Here is a 26307-nt window from a genome sequence, read left to right as displayed (position 1 = left end):
ATACCCACCAGGAAGTCCCTTAAAATTAACATGTTACAAATTTTCTTAGCTACCAAATTAAATTTAAAAATCCCCAAACCATTTTCAGAGTAGTGGTATAGCAATAAAATCTTCCAACCCCTTTGCAAAGCTAAGCAGGATCCGGTATGATTTCAACCTGGATGGGAGACTGTGTTTTGAGATTCCTGCATTACACAGTGTTGGACCAGACCACCCTAAGTATTCCCTCTATGATTCTAAAACAGCTTTGTGCTTGCTCAGTGGTTTTTAAAATGTTAGTTATGCAGCGTTGGAAGTAAAGAACAAATAAAAATGTCCTGCCTGGACAGCACGCAAACATACACTTTTGAACAATATACAAATGGCCTTCTTTTAATGATGTCTTCCCAGGAATAAAGCTGCTGCTGTACAAGCGATTCAATAATGCAATGCTTCTGGGCTTGTTTTCCGATGTGTGATTTACACAAGAATTTTGGAGTAACACTAAACACTAAATCTCCTAATTAGAAATGAATTACAAAGAGATGCCATCCATTCAGAACCCTTGGCTGTAATTGCTTGTCTGCAGCTGATATTAGCAACATGCTGGCCACGTCTAACATTAGCATACTGCTTATATTTCATTACCGACTGCTTAGTTTGCAGTGCTTAGTTTGCAGTGTTGCCTGGGATGGATTGGTAACATCAAATAAAATCAATACTAAAGTCTGGACTGGCTTGCATTTGTGGGTTATAACCATCATACCTGGAATGAAGCTTTTAAAAATGTGTGGACTTACATAGAAGAAAGAAACAGTGGAAATGTGTGTGTATGTGTGTACAGTATACACACACATATCTATGATTCCATGAATGACCTGAGTGCCTAGATAGGATAATGTGGAAATACGTGGCCTGTTAGCCAGTGCAGTTGGCTCAGTATTGGCTCAATAGCTGGCATCCAGATGTCTCAGGAGACAATGGAGGAGTGTCCCTCTGGAGTTGAAGTAAACTGTTGGAGAGTTACAGCGACTGCTGTGGCTGTACAGACCAATACAGGAGAGACATGTTTTGTTGCAGCTGGCACAGATGAAGGCATCCATTTGTGCTACTGCAAATGTGCCATGGCTAAATATGGCCTCACTTATTCCAGCCAAAATTAAATACATAAATTTAAAGAAACTCAAGGGTTGTAGCCATCATTAGCCCTACTCTGAGTAGATCCTTTGAAATTAATGAACATGAGTAGCTTGGGTTCATTCATATCAGTGGGAGACCCATGTAGAAAAGTATTTATTTTGATATTACCTTATATAAAATGAGTCTTATTCAACACTTTTGTTCTGCTAGCGCAACCAGCTGCACCATGCAATTTCCCCCTCCACGCCTCTCCCATGAAGACCCCCTCATCATCAAAATCTGCTCCAGAGGATTGAGGTGCCCTTCAGAGAATATTTTTAGGGTGCACAGAGAATAATTTGATGGTACACAAGGAGAGGACAGGGGTGGCCCATTCCACGAACAGAACTCCATGCCTAAACCTATCTATTTTTATATTGTTTTATTTGGATTACGTTAGAATAACTTGAGATATTTACTTACAGCTACTAGTAAGCATAAACTTTCACAGCCATATATTTCTGTCTATTCTACATTTATGTAATTCAATTTATAATTTAACATTTAAATAATCAACGTATCTGAATTTAAGTACATTAAGAGCCATTTATGTAACATTGCCTGTGACATCTGTTCATCATCAGTACTGTTCTCCAGTAGTGTCAACATAAAATTCAGCAGGTTCACCCTGAGTAGTACTTAATTGCCTGCAACCCTGTTTCCAAGCAAAGCGAAGTGTAGACAAAATATAATTTGTCTTCAGATTTGGTAGATTACCCTAAAAGCCAATGCAGGCTCCAGCTGTCACCCACACGGTAACCAAAGATTAATTTAATTTTCGCATAAAAAAGCTAGATTGTGCTCAAAAGAAATTGCCAGATCAGCTTGTTTAATGTGTACTGCATATGGATTTATGCCATCGTCCCCCACCCCTTCTTGGCAGTTTTGCTTCTTAGTGTATGGTACATGCTGACAGTACAGCTGCTTTTGCCTCCATAGGGGACCAATTAGAGAAGTCTCTAAATAATGCATCAAAACCCACATTCGTATGAAGACAAGATCTAAAACAACCTTCAGGCTTCATTCCACAAGAGTATATTAAGAAGAGGACCCTTGTTTAATGTTTGCAGCATCTTCTTTTTTCATGATCAACTCCTCAATTTACAGATCCAAGGCTTATGTTCCATTGCAAAGAAGGACCTAATCTATTAATCCACATGCTATCTTTCAGAAGTGCATTTACTTATTAAAACACACATCTGTACTGTGATGAAGTGTACCAAATTGCATGGTGTGGTGTGTTTTTTCCTGGCACAGGAAAAGAGCTATGGGATGGCTTTGCCTCCTGATTCGCCATCACATTGTAAGTGGGCGTGTTTAGGAAACAGGATGGCTTTTGTTTTGATTAGCAGTGCTGGGGGGAAAAAAGATGCACACCTTACTCTTTTCTTGCTGGAGTTCTATTTGAATATCTGTTAGTTTTGCCCTGAGCTCTTCATTAGCAGCTTGCAAAGCAGCTAAGGCATCCGGTCTTTCTCCTTTAGCTCGAAAGCTGGCACCCTTCTTTGACATTGTGAGACGGCGTGGCAAGAGGGGCAGAATCCCAAGCAGAGAGGACCTCCTGCTCTCGCCTATTCCTTGATTCTGCTCCACGACATTTTCTTATTCATCTGCAAAATAAGAGAAAGATCAACAGTTGGGAGTCCCATCATTAGTCTGCAGAAAATACAAGGTGTTTCAGCTGGAGAGGGACCAAAGCACATAGAATCATAGAGTTGGAAGAGACCACAAGGGCCATCGAGTCCAACCCCCTGCCAAGCAGGAAACACCATCAGAGCACTCCTGACATATGGTTGTCAAGCCTCTGCTTAAAGACCTCCAAAGTAGGAGACTCCACCACACTCCTTGGCAGCAAATTCCATTGTCGAACAGTTCTTACTGTCAGGAAGTTCTTCCTAATGTTTAGGTGGAATCTTCTTTCTTGTAGTTTGGATCCATTGCTCCGTGTCCGCTTCTCTGGAGCAGCAGAAAACAACCTTTCTCCCTCCTCTATGTGACATCCTTTTATATATTTGAACATGGCTATCATATCACCCCTTAACCTCCTCTTCTCCAGGCTAAACATGCCCAGCTCCCTTAGCTGTTCCTCATAAGGCATCGTTTCCAGGCCTTTGACCATTTTGGTTGCCCTCCTCTGGACACGTTCCAGTTTGTCAGTGTCCTTCTTGAATTGTGGTGCCCAGAACTGGACACAGTACACCAGGTGAGGTCTGACCAGAGCAGAATACAGTGGCACTATTACTTCCCTTGATCTAGATGCTATACTCCTATTGATACTTCAATTGACATAAGAAAGAAGCCCCTTTTAAGTGATTGTGCATCTTCTATTTACTTCCTTATTGGTAGCAATACATCTTCTCCTAGAGCAGCCTTTCTCAACCTGTGGGTCCCCAGATGTTGTTGGACTACAACTCCCATCACCCCTAGCTAGCAAGGCCAGAGCTCAGGGATGATGGGAGTTGTAGTCCAACAACATCTGGGGACCCACAGGTTGAGAATTGCTGTCCTAGAGCAACTTTGCAGATTCTTCCTTAGCCACTCATCATCATTTCATCCTAGGGTGGAGCTACATCACCTAACATAAAACCTGACAAAATTCAAAGAATAGTTCAATAAAAACACAGCATCAATTACATATCAAGTGGGTGATAAAATACATGCTGGTTCAAAACCTCAGCCCCTTCCCCAAAGACTGGGAGGAATAGCTTCAGCTGCCAATGAAAGGTCAGCAATTTCAGCTTTTGTGTGTTTTAGAAAACATGGTGGCACCACATAGAAGGTCCAACCATACATTAGACTTTTTGAAGTACCATATGAGATACTCTAAAGAGCCATTGCAGTTATTTGGTGAAGTGCAAGCTGCCCTCTTCATCCCTATTCTGGTATGGTTTCTTAATTGGTGGAGTGGGAAAGCTTATCCGCCCATTTCCGAGCACAATTCAAAGTGTTGGTGCTGACCATTAAAGCCCTAAAAGCCCAGTATACCTGAAGGAGCAACTCCACCCCCATCGTTCAGCCCAAACACTGAGGTCCAGCGCCAAGGGCCTTCTGGCGGTTCCCTCATTGCGAGAAGTGAAGCTACAGGGAACCAGGCAGAGGGCCTTCTCCGTAGTGGCACCCACCCTATAGAACACCCTCCCATCAGATGTCAAGGAAATAAACAACTATCTGTCTTTTAGAAGACCTCTGAAGGCAGCCCTGTTTAGGGAAGTTTTTAATGTTTGATGTTTTATCGCTTTTTGTTATTATTAATTCTGTTGGGAGCCGCCCAGAGTGGCTGGGGGAACCCAGCCAGATGGGTGGGATATATTATTATTATTATTATTATTATTATTATTATTATTATTATTCCTTTTAAAATATATTGTAATCATCAACCTTCCCTCCAAAGAGCTCAACACACTTATCTGCCTCTCCATTTGATTCTCACAACAATCCTGTGAGGTAATTTACTCTGAGAGATAGTGACTGGCCCAAGGTCACCCACTAGGCTTCATGGCCGAGTGGGAATTTGAATCCTGTTGTCCCAGGTCCTTGTCCAACACTAACTCGTATGGAAAATGAATAGAAAAATGAACTGCGGAATGAGTTTGGGGATGCAGCAGAATGTCTGTGCGAATGCTTCATGACAACCCCAAATCATTATCCCCTTTCCCACCCCAGCAAGATGACATCTCATCACCTCACCACTGGCCAGCCATTCAAAGCCTCTGGGAGTGACTCCATAAAATATCTGACCACCTGGTCATAAAGAGTAGGAGATACAGGCTTGCTTCTCTGCACACCCACATTCGCCCAAATCACATATCAAGCCATATGATAACGTACGAGTTATGTGAATTACTGCAATATTGGTTGGTGCATTAGCTGTGATTTTTTTTCAAAAATACATGCACATTATTGATTTCTCATCAGCCTATGACAGGCTAGATTTAAACCATTGATTTAAATCAAGGCAATTTAAATCATTGATTAAAAGTATTTAATTCACCAGTGGGGAAAAGCTGTTTAAAATAACTAACTCAAATCAAGCCTATATTTATTGAACAAATGTGCATACTAATCAGTTGTGATAACAATTCAAACTGAGTTGTTTATAGGCGAAATTGTGCCTTTACAGTACTGTCTCTGATGATACAGCCCATAAGCCACTTTCACTATAACAGGCATACCCAAAGACAAAGGAGCATTTGTGAAACTAAGCATATCTGTTTGGCTCTCTCTGTGATACATATGCAGGACAGGGAGTATGAGTATTTAAGACAAAATACTTTTCCAGAAGCAAGGGCTGTTAGTTAGGACACATCTGCACTATACATTTAAAGCAGTATCATACCACTTTAAACCGTCATGACATCTCCCCAAGAATCCTGGGAACTGTAGTTTGTTAAGGATGCTGTGAGTTGTTAAAATGACCTTTATGCTCCTCACAGAGCTACAATTCCTGGGTGGTTTAGTAGTCATTTCCTCTTCCCAGGGAATTCTGCCAAGGTGAATGTCTCCTTCACTTTTTGAAGGACAATCATCATGCCATTTTCATTTCTCAGGAACATCAAAACATCCATTACACTCATGTTTGCAATTGCTAGCTTTATCCAATAAAGTTTCATCAAGACCATTCTTGCAGAAGCACGGTAAGAAAGACACAAAGAACTGGAAAATGGTGGGATGACCTCCAGTGGTCTTCAAGTTTATGAGAATTTCAGGAATGAAAATAGAGTTTTTACTTTATGAGTTGCAATTCCACATGGACCACACTGAAAGGCTTTCTTCTTTCTAAGCAAGCTGCTATTTACCTTGCCTTCTGATGGGAAGAAAATCCCTCTGCTGCACAAGCTGTCAGCAAAACACCAGCATGTGACCGGATTCCTTTCTCATGGCCACTAATTACACTTCAGGGTTTTGTTTTTTTTAATAGAGGGAACACTCTTCAATTCATAGCAACATAAAGGATGCCGGGAAAGGCCATTCAGAATGTCAGATTATATCCAGCCATGATGATCCATTAATAGGTCAGAGAGATGCGGCTTCCTTCTGTGCTGTTTAATTGCATGCCCCAGCTGAAATCTCTAGACTCCTGTGTTCTTCCTTGAAAAAGCAAAGCAAAAGAAAACAAAGCACATGTTACAAAATTTGCACAGAATAACTCAATTGCACTCAGTGTCTGCTTTCCTTGCACACATTTGAAATGGTATTCGTTGGAACATTCCCCTTTTCCTAAACAATGTTTGGCCCTGCTTATGGGCTTCCCAAAGGCACTTGGCTGGCTACTCTTGGAATCAGGATGCAGGATTAGATAGTCTGATCAAGCACCTTTGCTTCCCTCCTTTGTGGAGGAAAAAGAGGGGCAAGTGGTGGAGATTTATGATGTCACAATCTCTTAATGTACCACTGCTCAAGTAATGCAGGGATGATAGGGGCACAGAAACAAGCAAGCAAGCAGGCAGGCATTGCTTGTTAAAAAGCAGCATCAGTCTAACATCCTGAAATGTAAAACTAGCTCTTCAGTAGCCAAATCCACACGGTTACAACACTTCACCCACACACTGTCGCTCGGGCTGGAGAAATTGCTGACAGCCTCGTCTGTCCTCAAAATGCATCCCAGGTGCTTGACAATTCGAATAGGATGAGGTCATCTGCTGCCCATCAACTGATATTCAGTGCCCATCACTGGGAAATACCAGGCTGTGACAAACTTTAGAGAGAAAGCATGACTCTCAGTGGTATTTAAAGGACAAGCTGCCCCTTGACTTGCTAAGCATGCTGACATTTTTATACATATGCTTCCTGTTACAATGGTACCTCTGGTTAAGAACTTAATTCGTTCCGGAGGTCCGTTCTTAACCTGAAACTGTTCTTAACCTGAAGTACCACTTTAGCTAATGGGGCCTCCTGCTTCTACCATGGCGCCATTTCTGTTCTCATCTTGAAGCAAAATTCTTAACCCGAGGTACAATTTCTGGGTTAGCAGAGTCTGTAACCTGAAGCACCAGTAACCCGAGGTACCACTGTATCTTGTTTCCTCCATAGAGATGATACAATTAAATCAAAACAAAGGAGATTCTGACTAAACATTCAGAAAAAAACTTTCTTTTTTCCTTTTATTCATTTTCCATTTTCCATATTACATCTATACAAGTCATACCTTAGTCTTACACAGACTTCCCGACTTACCTTCCATTGACATTTTCTTAGTTTGCCACATCTCCTTATATCATTCGGAAAAACTTTCTGACAGTAAGAGCTGTTCGGCAGTGGAACGGACTCTTACGAGAGGTGGTGGGCTCCCCTTCCTGGGAGGTTTTTAAGCAGAGGTTGGATGGCCATCTCTCACGTATGATCAAGTTGAAATTCCTGCACAGCAGGGAGTCGGGTCCCTTCCAACTTTAAGATTCTATGAGTCTATGATTCTGTATGAAAAATTGGGTTGCTCCCCAGAACCACAATGAGAAATGTGCTTTTCCAGGTTCATGGGAATATTAATTTTAGACTTGGAATAGAATGGATGATATTATAATGAGAAGGTCTGGGGCTCTTTGGAATAAGACAATGGATGTAAAATAAGCTTTGCAGGTGTAGAGTTTAATGTTCAGGTTCTTGTCTTCTCTACAACCATGAGCAGGGTCTTGTTTGTGCTGCTAGAATCCTCCTTGTCCTTTCAGTCTAGTGTTAAGTCCTGGGATAGACTGACCTGCTATTAAACCATGGCTTTCTGAAACACTGGCTTGGACCAATGAATGGATCCCTTACAAACATTACAGATGCTTTCCTCAAAAAGCCAGGCCCCGAATCTTCAACCTATGCAGGAAGGCTTAACCTCTGTTAAGAAACTGACCATAAGATATACAATGATGTGCATTCTAGGTGCATCCCGATGAGCACAGAATGCAGGAAACTCAATTCCTAATAATCCCCCATTGTTTAATGCTTGAAAGCGTCTGGCCTGGAGAACATGTGAATGCGAATTTGTTATACTCAATAAAGACGAACGTAAAATGGATTTCTTTTCCTGCCTGTTCATACCGGCACACACAATTACAATGACAAGAAAGTCAATGTTAAGAGGGTATTATGAAGCTGAGAAACATGTTAACTGTATAATGAGATTTTCCACTAAGGAAATTGGCTTCTCCTATCATTCGCTAAGCAGCATGCCTGGTTGGTGAGTGGGTGGAGGGGTGGACTCCTACAAAAAGATTAATATGGAACTCTTTAATTAAGCCTTTTGCAAAGGAATGGAATATAATGAGAGAATACATGGATATCACCATGTACAATACCTGCTGATGTATAATAATTAAGATTATAATATAATATAATATAATATAATAATAATATAATAATAATATAATAACAGTGATCTAAGACTGCATGCATTGGGTTTCCACAATTTTTCTTTTTCATAAAACACCCCCTCTGTTAATGAGAAGTAAACCCATAAAGCTACATTCTGCTGGTTCTCAAGAATCAAGATAGAGATATAATATTCATTTACTTATTTATTACATCCACATCCCGTCGTTCTTCCAAGAAGCGCAACTCTGGGTGTTGACACAAGAAAAACTGCACCAAAACATGTTTCCAGATTTTGGCATGGGAATATTCAGCATTGTCAGCCATAGAAGATATGGAGAAAGAATTGTAGGAAAATGGGAAAGTATTCTGCAAGCATCTTTCTGATAGGGGACATGTAGTTTTATGCATACAGGGGAAAGCATTGTTGGAAGCTATGAAAGAGTTGGTGTTTTCTTGTCCCCCGTCCCCCCCCCCCCGCGTAACTTTGTTTTCTCTCCTTCAAGCCTCAGCTTTGTTATATATGAAGAATGAAAGTGCCGTTTGTTTGTTTGTGCATGTCTGCGCTCATAGATGATTAATCAAAGCCATCTGGACACTGGTGGACACATGCCAGCAATAAAAAAATATTGCTCCCAGATGCCACATGCCAGAGACTTGCCATGACTAAACTCCAGAAATGTATAGCAAGACTTCTCTTGAGAAGTTTTTCATTGACAAACCTAGCCTACATAGATCTGGACAATGAAGAGACCACCACAAGCAAACTATTAGTAGTCCAATTTCATTTCTCTGCTATCTCAATTTCCACTTATAATTCATTTTACAGAAATAAGAATGAGTCATGCAAGGGAGGGAGCCTAGCCAGCCGTCAGTATTACCCCTTAGGACATTCAAACAAAACAGTACGTTTCTCAGCAATAGGGAAAATACATTATGTATATGATAATGCCTCTCACATTGTGTCAAAGATGGCGGCATGAATAATGCATCACCCAGCACTGCCTTGAGTCAGATTCACTCTTTTTGCCACCTGCCTTTAAGTGGAGATCAATCCTTTCCTGCAAATCCATCAAGGCATTTCACAAGCCCACTTTGTGCAATAGCTTCACCAAATGACAAAGGTGTTATATCCTGTCTGCAGGTAATAAATGGAAAAAAGGAAGGGGGAGGAATAACCTTAATAGGAGGCAGACATAGCTATTATATTTGCTCTTCGTTTAAAGGCGTTGATCCTATATATATTTACTTGGTTCTCAGTTTCCACTGAACTAAAACTTTACAATCTGGTGCCTGAGTTTGCTTTCTCCCTTCCCTCCTATTTTCCCTGCTGTGTGTCTTCTACTGTAGACCATAAGCCTGCAGACAAGGGGCGTCTTTTTGCTCATCTTGTAAGCTACACTGGAAGCCTTTTTGACTAAAGAGCAGGGTGGAAATGTTTTAAATCAAACAAACAAACAAACAAACAAACAAACAAACACAAAGGAGGCTTACTTCTGAGTAAACATGCACATAGGATGGCATTGTAAAACAAGGCTAGGTGTGTGTTCTGCATCAAGAAAGGGAATTCCTCAACTTCCATGAATGAAATAAAAATTATGGAAGTTGGAGCAAAGTACAGAGGCTACATGCAGGAGGTGGGAAAAGGAAATCAACATTCAAGTGAAAGGCCTGTGTGCCAGATGCACAAATCTACACTCAAATATTTATTTGACTATTTATATCCCAACCCTAATTCAAAGACTTTGGGGCAGGTAGCAACAAGTTGCAATAAAAGAATATCAGTACAAATAAATCCTGAAAAGTCACTCAAGGACACAATATATCAGGCAAGATTCTGCAGCAACTTCCAAAAAAACCCCACCCCATCTCTCGAATGGGTATCTAAATAGTGTCATTGTGAGTGCCAGGGTAATTGGGTGGCATCTAACTGCAAAAAACCCAACTACCTCTCCCAGCAGCTTCATGTAAAGGTTGAATAGCTTAGCTTAGGGACAGAATACAACCCTAAGAGACCCATTGCGGACAGTTAAGGGTGAAGTTGTATGACTGTAAACAGTAAGTGAGATCAGGAAAGGGACAGTTTACAGGAGTGGGATATTTTGCAGGAGCTTTTAATGGGGAGCAATAGCAAATGATCATAGAACTATGTCTACTTGAAGAGTTTCTTTCATGGAAGGAAGAAAAGAACATTATGGTAGAAGGGCAAATTGCCATTTCAGACATGCTGCTATGCTTGTGAATGCTGTGCAGAGCCATTGTGATGTTGCTTGCAGAGTGTTTGAGTCACACCAGGGAGAAGTGGCTGCAAATCTCCCATTCAGCTGAAAAGCTCATTGGATGGCTTTGAGCCCGTTCACCATCCCTTGACTTCATCTATATAAAATTGCATAACCCAACATAGGTCAGCTTCGTAAAAGTTGGAAAACAAGCTCCGCAGTTGTCTTTTACCTAGGATCTCCTTTGCCAGGAATTTGTATAATATTCTAAGAAAATGACGTTTCCTCTCATAAGGCATCCAGAACGACACTCTGCCAAGAATGGAATATTGTCATGTCCACTGCATGGAATATAGTCCACTGCATGCTACCCATTTAAAAATTGCTCTTCAAGTCTGTCAGCATTTGAATTGTAAATTAGATTTATCTGGCTCCAACTGAGTGAAAAATCAATACCCATTTGATTAATGGATTTCACCATCAAGAAGATCCCCTGAAACAGCAGAGCTGATACCTGGTGGGGATTTGTGCAGAACACAAGTGGGAGAAAGCAGCATTGTTCGATATAACGTCTGAGTTAATGAGATGCCTACCATAACAACCACAACCAACCTGTGCTTGCTCACACGTATAAAAGGCATCACATGATATTGCATGTTATCAAGTGGTGAACAAGACAACTCCTTAAAAGTTAGATAAGTGTGTGTGCTTTTTACAATTTACAAAATATCATGTTTGTGCGCATTCCATGAGAACATAGCAACTCAGCCAATAAAAAGGCCTTTACCAACAGATTAATTAATAGCTAACATGTATTTTAAGGGACGCGGGTGGCGCTGTGGGTAAAACCTCAGCACCTAGGACTTGCCGATCGCATGGTCAGTGGTTCGAATCCCCGCGGCGGGGTGCGCTCCCATCGTTCGGTCCCAGCGCCTGCCAACCTAGCAGTTCGAAAGCACCCTCGGGTGCAAGTAGATAAATAGGGACCGCTTACCAGCGGGAAGGTAAACGGCGTTCCGTGTGCTGCACTGGCTTGCCAGATGCAGCTTGTCACGCTGGCCATGTAACCCGGAAGTGTCTGCGGACAGCGCTGGCTCCCGGCCTATAGAGTGAGATGAGCACACAACCCTAGTCTGGCAAGACTGGCCCGTACGGGCAGGGGTACCTTCACCTTTAACATGTATTTTACTTCAAGGATTGCCCCTCCTCCTTTTCTTTTCTTCAAAATAACAAAAAAAGCATTTTTACAAAAGGCAAATCTGTGTACTCTTTAATATCTGATAACTATAGCAGGCTTCCTAAAGTGGCATTTCCCATCTGGGTATATGTGGAGTAGCAAGCAGGGGATATGTTTGAGAAAGAAATCAGGAATATATATTTGACTAAATATACCAATTGCTTTATTTCTGGAGCTGCCATTAGATGTCCCGAGTTCAAGTGAAACTTAACAGGCTGTGATGCTTACTAAAAGAAAGGACACATGTACCTACTATCCCTAATTTCTCTGCCCCTGATAAATCACTGCTTTGAAGGGAAGAATGTCTTGATGAATTTCTATTAGTGCAAGTTGCTAGACATAGTGTCCTTTTTTAGGATTTATCTCTCTCCCCAATGCATAGTCAAATCAATCCATCTTGCCTCTAGTATAGCTAAACATTTATGAATGACCACATTACAATGAATGGATGGCTACTCCGCACACTGCAGCCAGAGGGGATCCATTTTCTATTTTTGGCACTTGGTTCTCAGTTATACATTAATATTGTGCTTCTATTTTAATGCGTACTGTACATCCAATAACTTTGTGTAAAAGGGTTCTGAAAAGTGGTCTGCAAATACTTGAAATAAATAACCAAACAAGAATCGAAAGTATCATGGTCTAACTAGCTGCTAGAAATGCTTAACAAAACAATTGGGAATTCTGCTTTGGGAGTGCAGAAAAACTCACTGACTGTGCTGCCTCCCTTATCTAGGGCTTTCTTAAGATAACATAATTGACAATCAATCTGTCCTGGTGAAAGTCTAGTCAAAGTTATTCTTTAGGATTAGCACATGCCCACAACAGATTGGGAAGACACGTGCTTGATCCTGAATGACCTGAATTTTCTACCAAAAAAATAAATAAATCCCCAGCTGTTCTTCTTCAAAATCTACTCAAATTTGCAGAACTGCAAATAGATTCCTCACCCTTCTGCAAAAGACTTAAATGCAAAATAAATTGAAACAAAGCAAAAGAACTTATAGCCTTGCAAGTTCCTGTGTATCTGATGAGCAGAAATCAGGGCAGGGGACACTTATTGCCTTGGTCTTTGATGGCACCAGTCTCCAGGGACTTATCCTTCCCACTTTAGTAGCTCTGCAGCAGCAGCAGTGGCTCTTGACAGGCACCCTGAGGCAATAAGTGTGTACTAAGTTTGTTTCTAGAGCCACAGATCCCCCCCCCCATTGCTCAATCAGAATAGGTCTTCTGGCATGCGCACACATGTGCAGAATAAGTACAGGGTATAGCTCATAAGAAGCCGAAGATAGCCAAAGGATGAAAACTGGAATGGCATCTTACATGTATGATTAACAGAGACAATGAGAGTCTTGTAGCAGCTCAAAGACAGGCAGATGTATTGAGACATAAGCTTTTGTGGGCTACAGCCCTCAGCTGGCAGATATTAAACACATGAGCAGTTTCAAAAAAAATGTAGGGCCATGAAATACAAGAGCTGCAAATTTCTAGTTACTTTTTGGTTGTTTGTGGTTTTGCACCAGAGAGGTTCCCAATGTTGCAAGAAAAAGTGATTGTTTTATAACTGATATTTTAAATCTCTGAGTAGTGGCAGATAAAGGATATGCATAATAATAGAAGAGATTCATTTCATTTTTGCTCACTAGTATGTTCCAGGAATGTTTTACATGTGAGGCACCCTGTTAGGGCCTTCCCGTTCTGGCATGCCACAGTTTCCATGTATGGATTTTATCCCCCTATTGAAGTGAATGAAGGAGTAGACTGAACAGTCCCATACGAGTGTGGAAGCATATGCAGAGCTGCTACACTTCTTGGGGAAAGTTAGGAGGGCCCATCAAAATATTCACAATGCACAATTTAAGCAAATTGGTTCTCCTCTGTAGCTAAGAATTTGGGAGGTGGGGCGCTGTCCTTTCCCTGTATTCTGAACAACGTGCAAAACTCCAGGTCTCTGTATTTCTTTGACTTATTAAAACAAAGGGTTAGCATCTAAGAATAAGAGGAATACTCTGGCTCATCTTACTTAGCACTTAGTTTCACATTTGCATAGGTTGCAGTTTTGTTAGGTTGTAGCACTTTGTCACTCATGATAGGTAATTATTGTCCCTTCCAGCAATGTATAATTACCAGGGAATGGTACATTTTCCATGTTTGCCCAGTACATTATGCACATTTACATAGTGCATATTATTAATCCTACTGGCAATTTAGAGAGAGAGAGTAGGTAGCGTGAATTACACAGAAAGGCCAATATTGTTTTAGTGTCTTTCCCCCCCTTATTAAATAAATTGTAAACATGCAATTTCCTGAGTGAGATATCTTTAATTAGGCTGTTTCTTTTCTTGTAAAACAGCGAGAAGTCTCAGCCCAAGGCTCAGTTGTTTCAGACAGGAAAATGAACAATATATCCATTTAGCGAATATATGTACATTTTTACAGTAATGCATTGCTCACCAGCAGTTTTCATTAAGCATATAATAAATATGAAATATGTACAGCTTTGTAAATTAGATGAGAATCATTTGTTTCTGTAGATGTGTGTGCGTTTGTGTGTTTGCATTAGGGCAAACCCATTGAAGCTAAAAAGCTAGCTGTGGAATTAATGTGGAAGACAGAGGGCTATGGGGCTCCTGTGCTGCCAAGCATAGCTACTGCACAACACACAGTAGAGTGTGAGCACTTCAAAGGTGTGAGCTCCAGATGAATGGCTGTGCATCAGGGACAGCCAAGGTACCAACACCCTAAGAGCCACATGCAAGGATCCCCTATGACCATATGACCTGGAATAGAGCCACAGAACTTGCCAAATGGTGCTTCTCTATGCCAATCAGCCTCTCCAGTCCACATTGCCACAGATTCTTCCTTCCCCCTCATCTCTCACTTCTGTTTGTCTCTGCCTCTCTTCATATCGAAGAAATCATGGTGCCTTTCATCATAGTTATCTCACTCATAAGAAAAGCCTTGCTGGATCATGCCAAAGACCCACTTACTCCAGCCTCCTGTGGCCAACCAGATGCCAACGGAAAGCCTGGAAACAGGACTTGAGAGCAACAGAGTCCTAGATGTTTATGTTAAAACTCTCTTATTGGATTTAATAAAAAGAACAATTAGAACAATCTACAGTTGGAAATAGGAGCAATCTTGGCACCATGCTAAGTTACTATCATCATGCAGAATGTTCTTGTAGAACACATCTTTGCACTGTAAAAACCAAAGCGTCCTTCCCTGGTGCCAGAATGCTGACAAGGGTGACGCCAGGTAGACCTCCTTGTGAAGAGCATTCTCTAAACTAATGGTCCATTGCCACCATAATTATCATTGCATCCAGTCCTGGACCCTGCAGTTAAAGATAAATGTTGACAAATTGGAATGCGGTCAGAGAAGGGCACCAAAGATGACAAGAAAATCGGGGACTTGGTCCTATGAGGAAAGGTTTAAGGCACCAGGTATGCTTACCTTAGAGAAGAGATGATTAAAAGGTGATCGATTGCCACCTTCAGATATTTCAAGGGCTGTCATGTAGAGGATGGAGCAAGATTTGATTTCTGTTACTCCAGAGCAGTCTTTCTCAATCTTTGATCCTCTAATGTTGTTGAAGGATGACTCTCATCATCCCTGAGTGCTGGTCCTGTTTGCTAGGGATGATGGGAGTTGTAGTCAGACAGCATCTGGGGATCCAAATTCAAGAAAGGCTGCTCTAGAGCGTAAGGCCCATGGGTTCAAATGAGCACTTGGGCCTATTGGAGAGGAAAGGTGGGACAAATAAACTGCATTACAGGGGATTGGACTAGATGTGCCTACCTGTTGGAGCCTCTGGAAAATATATAACAAAATCCATGCCAACCTGGAGGCCACTGAAAAAAATCTGAAAATCTGGAGTGGCTCCTACATTCACTAAAAATATTATCTGCTAATGGCTTAGTCTGCTTTTCGAGCAATGAAAAAACCAACAACATATAAAACAGCAGGCTTCTTTCACACAGCAAATCAATCAAAGTAGAAAACAAACAAAGCAATTAAAATTCCTCATCCCCGCTCCCTGTTTCTTGATAAAAGAAATGATACCACTTGTCCAATATGGGGCCCTTAGGGCAGCCTGCATTTTACCATCGGCCCCTGAAAACATCCATAGCTCTCCCTCCCTTTTATCGGAATACATCAAATTACAGTACCCTTAAGATTCAGCCCTTTCATTTGAAATCAATGACTCAGTAATTAAATGTAATCAATATAAACAAAGATGACATTCTAAGACACTAATGATGTTCATAAATGTATTTTAAACAATTCAAGAATAAGCCTAAATTACTACTTAACTTTCCAACTCCATAATTTCTTTCCTGTTGAGAAACAAAACACAGCTGGGTGTCAGAAAGAAAAACAAGTCAACATCTAGCCAAACTAACATTGACAAGCTTTCAATAATTTGAATGAATTTCGTCTTTTCTTAAATGAATGGTTTTATAATACTAAATGGGGAACGGGAAACAAATTCTGGTCCAAACAGTGTCCTACAGCCTTTGAAAGCTCACAATAGAGAAAAGAAAATAGGCAGCTGGCGTTTCCCCAATGATCCAGGAATGTCAAACCAATGCCTTTGACTGGACTTAACCGTCCAGGGGTCCTTAACCTTAACCTTTTACCTTCTAGATGTTTGGGACTACAACTCCAATCATTCCCAGCTTCATATGATTATCCTGACTGGGAGTCGCATTCCAAAACATCTTGTTGGTGAGGGCTGACTTAGCATAAAATGTGACAAAGAGAGACAACAAAGGAAGGGAAATGGAGGAGGGGAAAACATGCACTTATTTTAGCTATGTTCCATAATGATTATTATTATTGACTGGGGATTTGAAGGGCGGGGGAGAGAGAGAATATACCACACAGGTTTGCTAGGAGGCAGTTCCAGGTGAGCACCAGTGAAAGAAAAAGGGCAGTCATTTGCCAGAGCAGGATATCTTCAAATGGCTGAGGGTGATGCAGCTGCAGGAGTGATGGTCACGGGCAGGGATGTTTTGGGATACAAGAGGAGAGAGATAAGGATGGAAAGCTCCTAGACTTCATAGTCAAGAACAAGGCATTTGCTGGCTGATCTGAGTGCAGCCAAGAAGCCAGCAAAGACATTTAAGGAGAGATGTAATTTGATCAGGGCCATGAGGGAGGTGAATATTTTTTTGGCAGTAGAATTCTGGACTGAGGTGAGAGCAGTGGTGACTGGTGCCCATTTGGTGTGGTAGAGCCAAAGGTAGGGGACCCAACAATAGATAAAGCCAGAACCAACCAATTATACATTTGCCCCCATTCCTGCTCCCTGCTGGGATCTACAAAGGCAAAACTAGAATGAGGAGAAAGCAGACAAGCATGGCTGGAATGGTTGTAAACAAGAAGGCAGGTGGGCTTGGAGAACTTAAAACTGAGGCTGGTGGGGCAGCGCAGCTGTTTGCCCTGATGGACCAGCCTCCAGTGAATGGGGAAATGGGAGACTGGAGAGAACAAGGTTGCAGTAACCAAGACAACTAAATTCTTGCTAACTCAGCAGCTACAGATGTGGCTGGGGAACTGAGGAGGGCTGTCTCTGGGCTCGTCCCACTTGTCCCATGCCTAGAGAGCATGAATCTGAGCAGTTCCCCCCTTGCCCTGCAAGTATAGGGACGTATATAAATTTTAGTAATAATAATAATGTGCTTTTTTGTTTTAATTTTTACATTTTCTTCTGCTCTGTGTACTTTTAATAAAAGAATGACAACTCTCATAGTGGTGATCTTGCTAATAAAAGACAGCAGAAAAAGAAAATGCTTGAAGCAAACTGTGGATCAGTTAGGAGGTAGGAAATCTGAAAACAGAAGAAATGCTTTGTGTCATCTGGTACAAAGACTTCCTCTGTCTACAGCATATAAGTGACATGTTGTTGAACAGAAATATATAGCTTGGTTACACTGTCACCAATGACCTTGTCAAGGTAATTTGAATACTAGCTGAATAAAAGCATGGAGAGTTATAAGGTCCATCATTTTAAAGCCATTGCATGATATTAAGAAACAAAATACAGTGGTACCTTGAGTTACAAACGCCTCAAGTTACAAATGCTTCAGGTTACAAACTCCGCTAACCTGGAAGAGTTGCCTTGAGTTGAGAACTTTGCCCCAGGATGAGAACGGAAATTGTGTGCCGGTGGTGCAGCGGCAGCAAGAGGCCCCATTAGCGAAAGCACACCTCTCGTTAAGAACAGTTTCAGGTTAAGAACGGACCTCATGAACGAATTAAGTACGTAACTAGAGATACCACTGTATCTCTGATCTGATTTTAGATGACTCATACGTTTTAGCCCAGGTCAACAAAGCATTTGCTGGTTGCCCTGGCGCAATTCCATGCATTATTTATTTACAATGTAAGCAAGTATGACAAACTCTCAGTAAAAAGTGCCACATGTTATAATGCCCATTTAAAAGAAAAGGGACAAAAGAGTCAAGCATCCTGCTTCTCACAGTAACCAACTGAATGCCTTTAGGAAGCCCACAAGCAAGGTATGAAGACACCAGCTGTAGCAGGCTCCTGGTGAGTCCTCAGCAACTGACACTCTATGACCAAGTGTACATGAATCTACAGGTTCTATCTAACCACAGCAAGTGATGATTGTCAAAAAATAATAATATTATTTTATTTATTTTCAGTATTTATAGAGTACTTTACACCAGTGTTTCCCAACCTTTTTTGGGCAAAGGCACACTTTTTTGATGAAAAAAATCTCGAGGCACACCACCATTACAGCCCCGTGACATCAGCGCGCAGCGTCACGCCGGGAGGGACGCACAAAAGTGTAAGTTTCAATTTTTTTCCCTCCCCCTTGCCGGGGAACCTCCAAGCTTTGGGGGTGGGGGGGAGGAGGCAGCAAAGCGAGGGACTGAGGGACTCCTCCAACGACAAGGGTTGGGGAAGAAGAGAAAGGGCTATTCCGCTCCAGTCACGGGAGGGGAATATGTACTGGCCCAACTGGTGTGCGGGCTTCAGAAAGCAGGGTGCGGGAAGGAAGCCTAGGCTCGGGGTCCACCGACCTCGGCGGAGAAAGGCACCAACCGAAGCCTCCCGACGGTTTCGGGGGAGACGTTCAGAGCTTCCCTGGGAGTTTCTCAGCCTGCCTTTCGGAGGAAGAGGCGGAGGGGGCCTGGGGATGGCGGTGGCCTCGGCCTCGCCCTGCCTCCGTCCCTCTACCTTTGTAGTGGACGCGCAGGTTGTTCTGCGAGAGGCCGATGTAGCTGAATTTGTCCTTCGGGCTCCAGGAGCGCGGCAGCGGTGTCTCCTGCTCGTCCACGGCTGGGTAGAGCCGCTTGAGGCGCCGCTTGGGCTCCTTCTCCTGCTCGTTCAGGGCCGGGTCGCCGCCGTGAGGGAAGGGCGCCGGGGCGCTGCTGCTGCTGCTGCTGCCGCCGCTCCCGGCAGGCATGGGCCCAGCTGAGGCGGCGGCGGCTGTTGTGGTGGTGGCGGCGATAGCGGGCGGAGGAGGGGGCGGCGGCGGGGCTGAGGTGGCCGGCAGCAGCGGGGGAGGCGGCGGCGGGTGGAGCAGGAGGGCGGCCGAGGCCGGTGAGGGAGTAGGGTTGCCCGGGGCTTGAGGAGCCGTCGCCGGGAGTTGCTGCTGCTGTTGTTGTTGCTGCTGCCCGGACATGCCGGCCTTCTCCTCGTCCACTGTCTCACGCTCCTCCCTTTTGCGCGCGCTGCCCCGCCGCCGCCCCATTGGCCGGGTCCTGTCAGCTGATCCTGTGTTATTTCCTGTGTGTGTGTGTGAGGGGAGAATGGAGAGAGAAACCTCGGCACCACCACCGCGGAGCCGCCCCCGGCTCGACGCGGATCCTCGCCGCCGCCGCCCCGCCTCTCGCCGCCCGACTCGCCCGCCTCCCTCCCACGGCACACCAGGCAACGTCTCGCGGCACACTAGTGTGCTGCGGAACACCGGTTGGGAAACACTGCTTTACACCATAGAAGGTCACCAAGCAGTTTACAAAACAATCAATAAAACAATTCAGCAATCCTATAGCATGGTGTTCAAAACAATGAAAAATTTGGACACCGCCTGTTTAAGATCTGAAAGCTTATAAATCCCTCTTCTACTCTATAAAAGAGTGTGTTGGTCACACAATGTGCCTTTATACCAGAGGCCTTAACTTATTTAAGTTCCTTATTCAAAGGATCAACTGTGAATGCACATGGAAGCCATCCATTTAACTGTAAAAATGCACTTGAGATCAAACGAATCCCAGAGCAATTTGCCATTTGCTGATTTATTGTCCTTCATTCAAAGGGTAAACAAACCCTTCCTTGTTGCTTACAAAAGTTGCCGAGGCTATCTATACTTGAGACCAAAAATGCATGAGCAATTGCATCAAAATTCACATCAAAGAGCCGAGCATTCAACAAGCACAGAAGAGGCGAGGAAGAAGAAATGCCTGATCTTTGCAGTTCCAAGATCTCACTGATCAGTGCTGCAATATTAATCGAACAACCAACACTGCTTCCATCTTATCTCTTATTATCCATTAGCCAGATGACTGATTGTACATGGGTTCCTAACTAAGTGGGAAGTAATGCATTAGGAAATCAGGAAGCAACATGCTCCAGGTCTAACAAAATCAGATATGGCTGTCAACAATGTCAATAGCAGCCCAGGCCAAACTATCTCATTATCTCACCCCAAGCTCCTAATGTGCATAGCACTATAGAGGTTACTAAGAAAGGACCCCTCTGGAATCTCCATTGTAGCAGAGATCAAATTACCCACCACCATGTCCCATAATAAAAACATGTTACCGTCTCCAAAGAATCCCTTCAATTTAAGAATTTATGTTAAAAAAATTATGCAAGGGTACAAAATAGCACGGTCAATGACATAAATGCTTTATCATGGGGATAATTGCATTAATATCCCTGTGTGTGTCATCTTTGTCCAATCTGCATTTCCATGACGATACTGGAAAGATACTAAGAGATAAAGGCAGGCATCCATGTATGAGAAATTGCCAAAAAAGGTACCACAAGACCTTTTGCTGTTTTAATTAAGCTTGTTTCCTGATAAGTTTGTTTAAGAATGCAACAGAACTGGACCCTGCATGGACAATCATGAATACAGTTTGTGGGCAATTAAGTTTTTCACACTGCTTGGATCCTGAATAGGGAAAGTATTCAAGTAACCCATCCCACCGGCACAAGTATTTCCACTTGTGCAATCTGGATTTTCTCTCCTCTCCCTATCCCATGCCCTCCCCAAATCTTCCCCAGAACAGATTTAAGGGAGATGGAGGAGGAGAGCGGAAGAACATTCTATTGCAGACGCATTGTTTTGGATTCCACTCTAGACTTCTACAAAAGGAAGAACACCTCCTGTCCAGGGCTGGGACTGAGATCCAGAGGTTAGGACCAAAATGAATGGATTTAAATTACACAAAAAAAGAGATTCCAACTAAACATTAGGAATAACCTTCTGAGCACAAGAACTGGTCAATTGTGGAATGGACTACCTCAGAAGGTGGTGGACTCTCCTTCATTGGAGGTTTTCAAGAAGAGGTGGGGTGGCCATCTGCCAGGGGTTCTTTAGCTGTGGTTCCAGTATTGCATGGGGTTGGCCTAGATCAGGCATAGGCAAATTCAGCCCTCCAGATGTTTTGGGACTACAACTCCCACCATCCCTGACCACTGGTCCTGTTAGCTAGGGATCATGGGAGTTGTAGTCCCAAAACATCTGGAGGGCCGAGTTTGCCTATGCCTGGCCTAGATGACTCTTGGGATCCTTTCCAAATCTCCAGTTCTGTGATAATGAGCGCAAGAGCACTCCCTCTACTTGTGCTCCCCAGCAACTGGTGTTCAGAAGCATGCTGCCTAACTATTGTGGAATACAGATATAAAATTCACAGCATGCAATGGTTTAAGAGAAAACTATATGAAAAATTTATATAGATGGTATCTAACACCGAGTAAACTGGGGGAAATGTATAAATCATAATCAAATAAGTGTTGGAAATGCAAAGAGAAAGAAGGTACTTTCTGTCATATGTGGTGGCCTTGCAGTAAGGTTAAAGCTTACTGGGAAATGATATATAATGTATTGAAAAAGATGTTTAAACTTTTTATTTTTAAAAAGAAGCTTTTCTTCTGGGAATTATAGGGGTAGAACAACCTAAACAGTATAGAAATTTATTCATGTATGCGACTACAGCAGCAAAAATGTTATTTGCCAAAAAAAAAAAAATGGAAGAAGAAGTAGTCCTGACGAAAGAAGAATGGATACAAAAACTTACGGACAGAAATGGTGAAATGTAATGAAAAAATAAGAAATCCAGATAACAAACTTTTTATAAAAGAATGGAAATGGTTTATTGAATATTTATAAACAAATTGTAAACAGATAAGGACATTGGCAGGATTATTGTAATAACCTGTAGAGTATATAATTAAAGTAGATTAATAAAAGAATAAGTTAATTTAGAATTTGCAGGAAAAGATAAAAATAAATTTAAGGAACCGCAGAAAAGGAGGGAGGAAGTCGAGTTTTGAAATGTTAAAATGATTGTAAAACTATTGAAATGTATATAACTGAAAATCATATATATTAAGAAGCATGCTGCCTGACAGTGGGTGACACACTCATCATGACTCTGAGCTGTTGATAGCTTTATCCTCCATGAATTTGTCCAATTAATTTGCCTGCCCTGACTTAATCCCAGCCACGTCACTGAAAGGCATATACTGTACATGCACACCACTGTAGCATTTGTCCACTACAACCAGTGCACTGTAGCAAAATTGTTCCTAAATAATTAAAAGAAACAAAAATGCATTACTTCCCAGAATTCAGTCTCTTATGAAATAGAAAATTACAGTGCCTCAGAACCCATTTCTGTTTCTGTTTCCCTGTGGTCTAAACGCCTCTAAAGAGACGAAATCCAGCTGCTGCATAATCTAATTGAGAAATATCCTCTTGCAGAAGTTATTTTTATGTTGTGATCAGGTCTACCAATCACAAAAAAGTTCCTTTATCTTGTTCAGTGCCAGATTTACGTATAAGCTAAGCAAGCTATAGCTTAGGGCCCCACTCTCTTGGGGGTCCCGAAAAAAATTTAAAGGAAAAAAGAACTGGATGTACATTTCCAAAATATAAGATAAAAAAGAAATAAAATAAAACCTACATACAGCAACAGTGTTTTGTGTTGTGTAGGCTCCTTTTTGTTATGTGCAAATGGCTTTAGGTTCATAAATAGGGACATGGGTGGCGCTGTGGTCTAAACCACTGAGCCTAGGGCTTGCTGATCAGAAGGTTGGCGGTTCGAATCCCTGCAATGGGGTGAGCTCCCATTGCTCGGTCCCAGCTCCTGCCCACCTAATAGTTCGAAAGCACTTCAAGTGCAAGTAGATAAATAGGTACTGCTCTGGTGGAAAGATAAACGGCGTTTCTGTGCACTGCTCTGGTTCGCCAGAAGCGGCTTAGTCATGCTGGCCACATGACCTGGAAAAACTGTCTGCGGACAAACACTGGCTCCCTCAGCCAGTAAAGCGAGATGAGCGCCACAACCCCAGAGTCGTTCGCGACTGGACTTAACTGTCAGAGGCCCCTTTACCTTTAGGTTCATAAATACCATATAGCATGTATTCAACACAAAAAACAGTGACAATTTGTTGTTGACAAAGGACAGCTGGACATATAAAGGGCCCCATTACATTCAGTAGCTTAGGGCCTCATCAAACCTAAATCCGGCCCTGATCTTGTTACTTTATTACCAAAACCAGCTTGCAACTGTAACTGCTTGGACTGTAGCAGGAGATCTAATTTGTTTCCATCTCTCTGCTTGTAGCCAAGATTATGAATCTTTCTAATAAGGTGAACAACCAGAAGTTGTTCAATAAGGGAGTGAAGATAACTGATCCTCTCATTAGTTTTCCCCAAACACTTGGAAGTAAATGGGAGCAGATGTGTGAAGAAGCACACTGAACAAGCAAGCCAAGTCCAAGACTGCAGTCATGTATTGCAATATCAGCTTTTGGTGGGGTTGCGGGGGTAACTAGGCAAAGCAAGGCATTGCATCCTGTACACAGATGGCATTGGCTATGACAGCCCATGAATGCCCTAGGGTTCAGGAGGATTATTTTGGAAGGCCAGCATTAAGGTGAATAAAATAATAGTAAGATTGGGGCACTGCAAAGCACTGATACCAATGTTATTCTTTTGATACTTGCTAAAAATGAATATATTATCTCAGGACTTTGCTGATTACTAATATTAGCTCATTGTATCCATTGATTTTATTCCTGCCTTGGCTTTTTGGCTGCGATTTTACTACATCGTTAACACATTTCATTCTTTGTATACCACCTTTGTAATTCATAAAAAGGAGGTGGTATAGAAATATTTGAAATCAATGAATAGCCAACCAGCTGTGGGATGGCCATAGGAAAGTCCTGCCCCAGGAGTGCTTGAGAAATTTGATCATTGTGAATTCTCATATGAACTAACTTTAGCCACACCTCCTCAGCTGACAGGTGGATTAGAACGGAGGCTGGGGGTTGGGAGCTTGCCCCACATCTCAGGAGAATTATTTAAACAAGATTAGCAATGCATCTTCTCTCCTAAATTACACATCCTATACATTTGCTTTGTAGGCAGATGTTCCTCTTAATAGACACTCCAACAGTTCTGAGCACAGCCATTCATTTGGATGGTAAATGCACCAATGGCAGAATTCTATGAATATATATTCACAAATAAGCCTCAATGAATACTCCCAGATAAGTGTGCATAGGCTCACAGTGTAATCCTATGCATGTCTGCTCAGAAGTAAAATCTACTGAATTCAGTGGAGATTACTCTCAGGTAAACTTGGTGAGGATTGCAGCCTAAAACACCCAGAGATGGACATGTTCATTCTGAGATGACAATAGCATTTAGTGCACATTAAGTAATGCTGCAATCTTATACACAATAACATGAGAGTAAGCTTCATTGAACACAGTAGGACTTGCTTTCAAGCAATCATGCAGAGGACCGCACTGCAAGCATAGTAGCAGCAAAACACCTGAAATATTCCTCTTTCAGGGCTATTATCTGCCTTCTTCCAAGTGGGAAATATTAGGGTTCAAGACACCAGGAAAATAAAGCTTTCCTTTAAAATTAAAACCATGCATTTCAATATAGATATCGTATATCGTATACATCGTATATCGTATATCTATCAAGTGCCAACAGTAATGTGAGATTAGACAGACTGGATTAATATATGACACCAGTTTTAAAGACAGTCTAATTCTGGAAACACTCAGAGCCAGTGTGGTGTAGAGATTAAGAGCAGTGGACTTGTAATCTGGGGAACCGGGTTCGCGTCTCCGCTCCTCCACATACAGCTGCTGGATTACCTTGGGTTAGTCACACTTCTGTGAAGTCTCTCAGCCTCACTCACCTCACAGAGTGTTTGTTGTGGGGGAGGAAGGGAAAGGAGATTGTGAGCCACTTTGAGACTCCTTAGGGTAGTGATAAAGCAGAATATCAAATCCAAAATCCATCACAATAAATTCAGAATGTGCCTTCCTCGCCTTTGCTTCCACTTAAGAAAAACAACCATTTCTTGGCTTCCTAAACTCTAGCTACAGCCGTTCAGCTCTGAAGAGTCTATGACTCAGCAAAGAGGTCTGCATTTATTATTTCAGATGGAATTTACCAACATGTTAGCACAGTACAGGGAAGCTTTGCTGCCACTATCCATTGCTAAACTGTCTGTCTGAGACAGCGTTGCTAGTCTCTTCCCCCATCTATGTTACTATATGAAAACTGGGGAAGATGGTATTTATTCAGCAAATATCAGGTAAAAACAGCTCAAAATAAAGACTAATTGAGGGAATAATATATCAGCGTATCCTACTGTGGATTTGGAGATAAAGGAAACCAAGAGCCAATTCAGGGGGAAGGGGAGATTTAAAGAATCTGTGCTAATTTGCTAACTGGCCAAAATCAACCAGAGAGAGATGGTGGTCCATTCCACCCTAAAATCAGGTCTGCATGTAATGCTAAATCATCATTTATCATTGCAAGGATGAGGTGCCACCATGGGCTTATATGATCCCTGCTCCTCCTATGGTGAAGTCACAAGGAGATGTTTTGAAGCTTTCACTTGTGTTTTAGCTTAACCATAGCTTACATTCTTACATTGTCTGAAACTCAAAAACTGGAGTTAATTTTAACTACGGATGGACAAATCACTCTATTTCACATTTGTTCCTTTGTAAGTCAGTTCTGTCCTGCTGCCGCATTAATCTGAAATTGAGGGGGGTCTGCACAAAAATTCTTACTTATTTAAGACATTTGCATACCACTGAATCATTAGCATTTCTAAGCAGTGTACATAAAAATAAACTGCTCAGAGAATAAAA

At 42.1% G+C, this 26307-nt stretch overlaps 1 protein-coding gene across 20 annotated transcripts in view; it reads right to left on the bottom strand.

Annotated features, from left to right (window-relative positions):
- The window catches only part of JAKMIP3 (Janus kinase and microtubule interacting protein 3), a 107884-nt gene that overhangs the window by 63866 nt on the left and 17711 nt on the right, over positions 1 to 26307 (bottom strand). For all 20 annotated transcript variants that reach the window (XM_081189476.1, XM_081189459.1, XM_081189460.1 and 17 more), the window contains exons 2-3: positions 5955 to 6246; positions 2536 to 2768 (exon numbers count right to left, since the gene is read on the bottom strand). In XM_081189476.1, coding sequence (XP_081045602.1) covers positions 2536 to 2670 — 135 coding nt within the window. In that variant the 5' untranslated portion in view covers positions 2671 to 2768; positions 5955 to 6246. The remainder of the gene's footprint in view (positions 1 to 2535; positions 2769 to 5954; positions 6247 to 26307) is intronic.

The sequence above is a fragment of the Podarcis bocagei genome, assembly GCF_964188305.1.
Source record: "Podarcis bocagei genome assembly, chromosome: 4".
NCBI classification, from domain to species: Eukaryota; Metazoa; Chordata; class Lepidosauria; order Squamata; family Lacertidae; genus Podarcis; species Podarcis bocagei.
The sequence above is the reverse complement of the archived record's forward strand: the minus strand, read 5'-3'. Positions and strand labels throughout refer to the sequence as shown.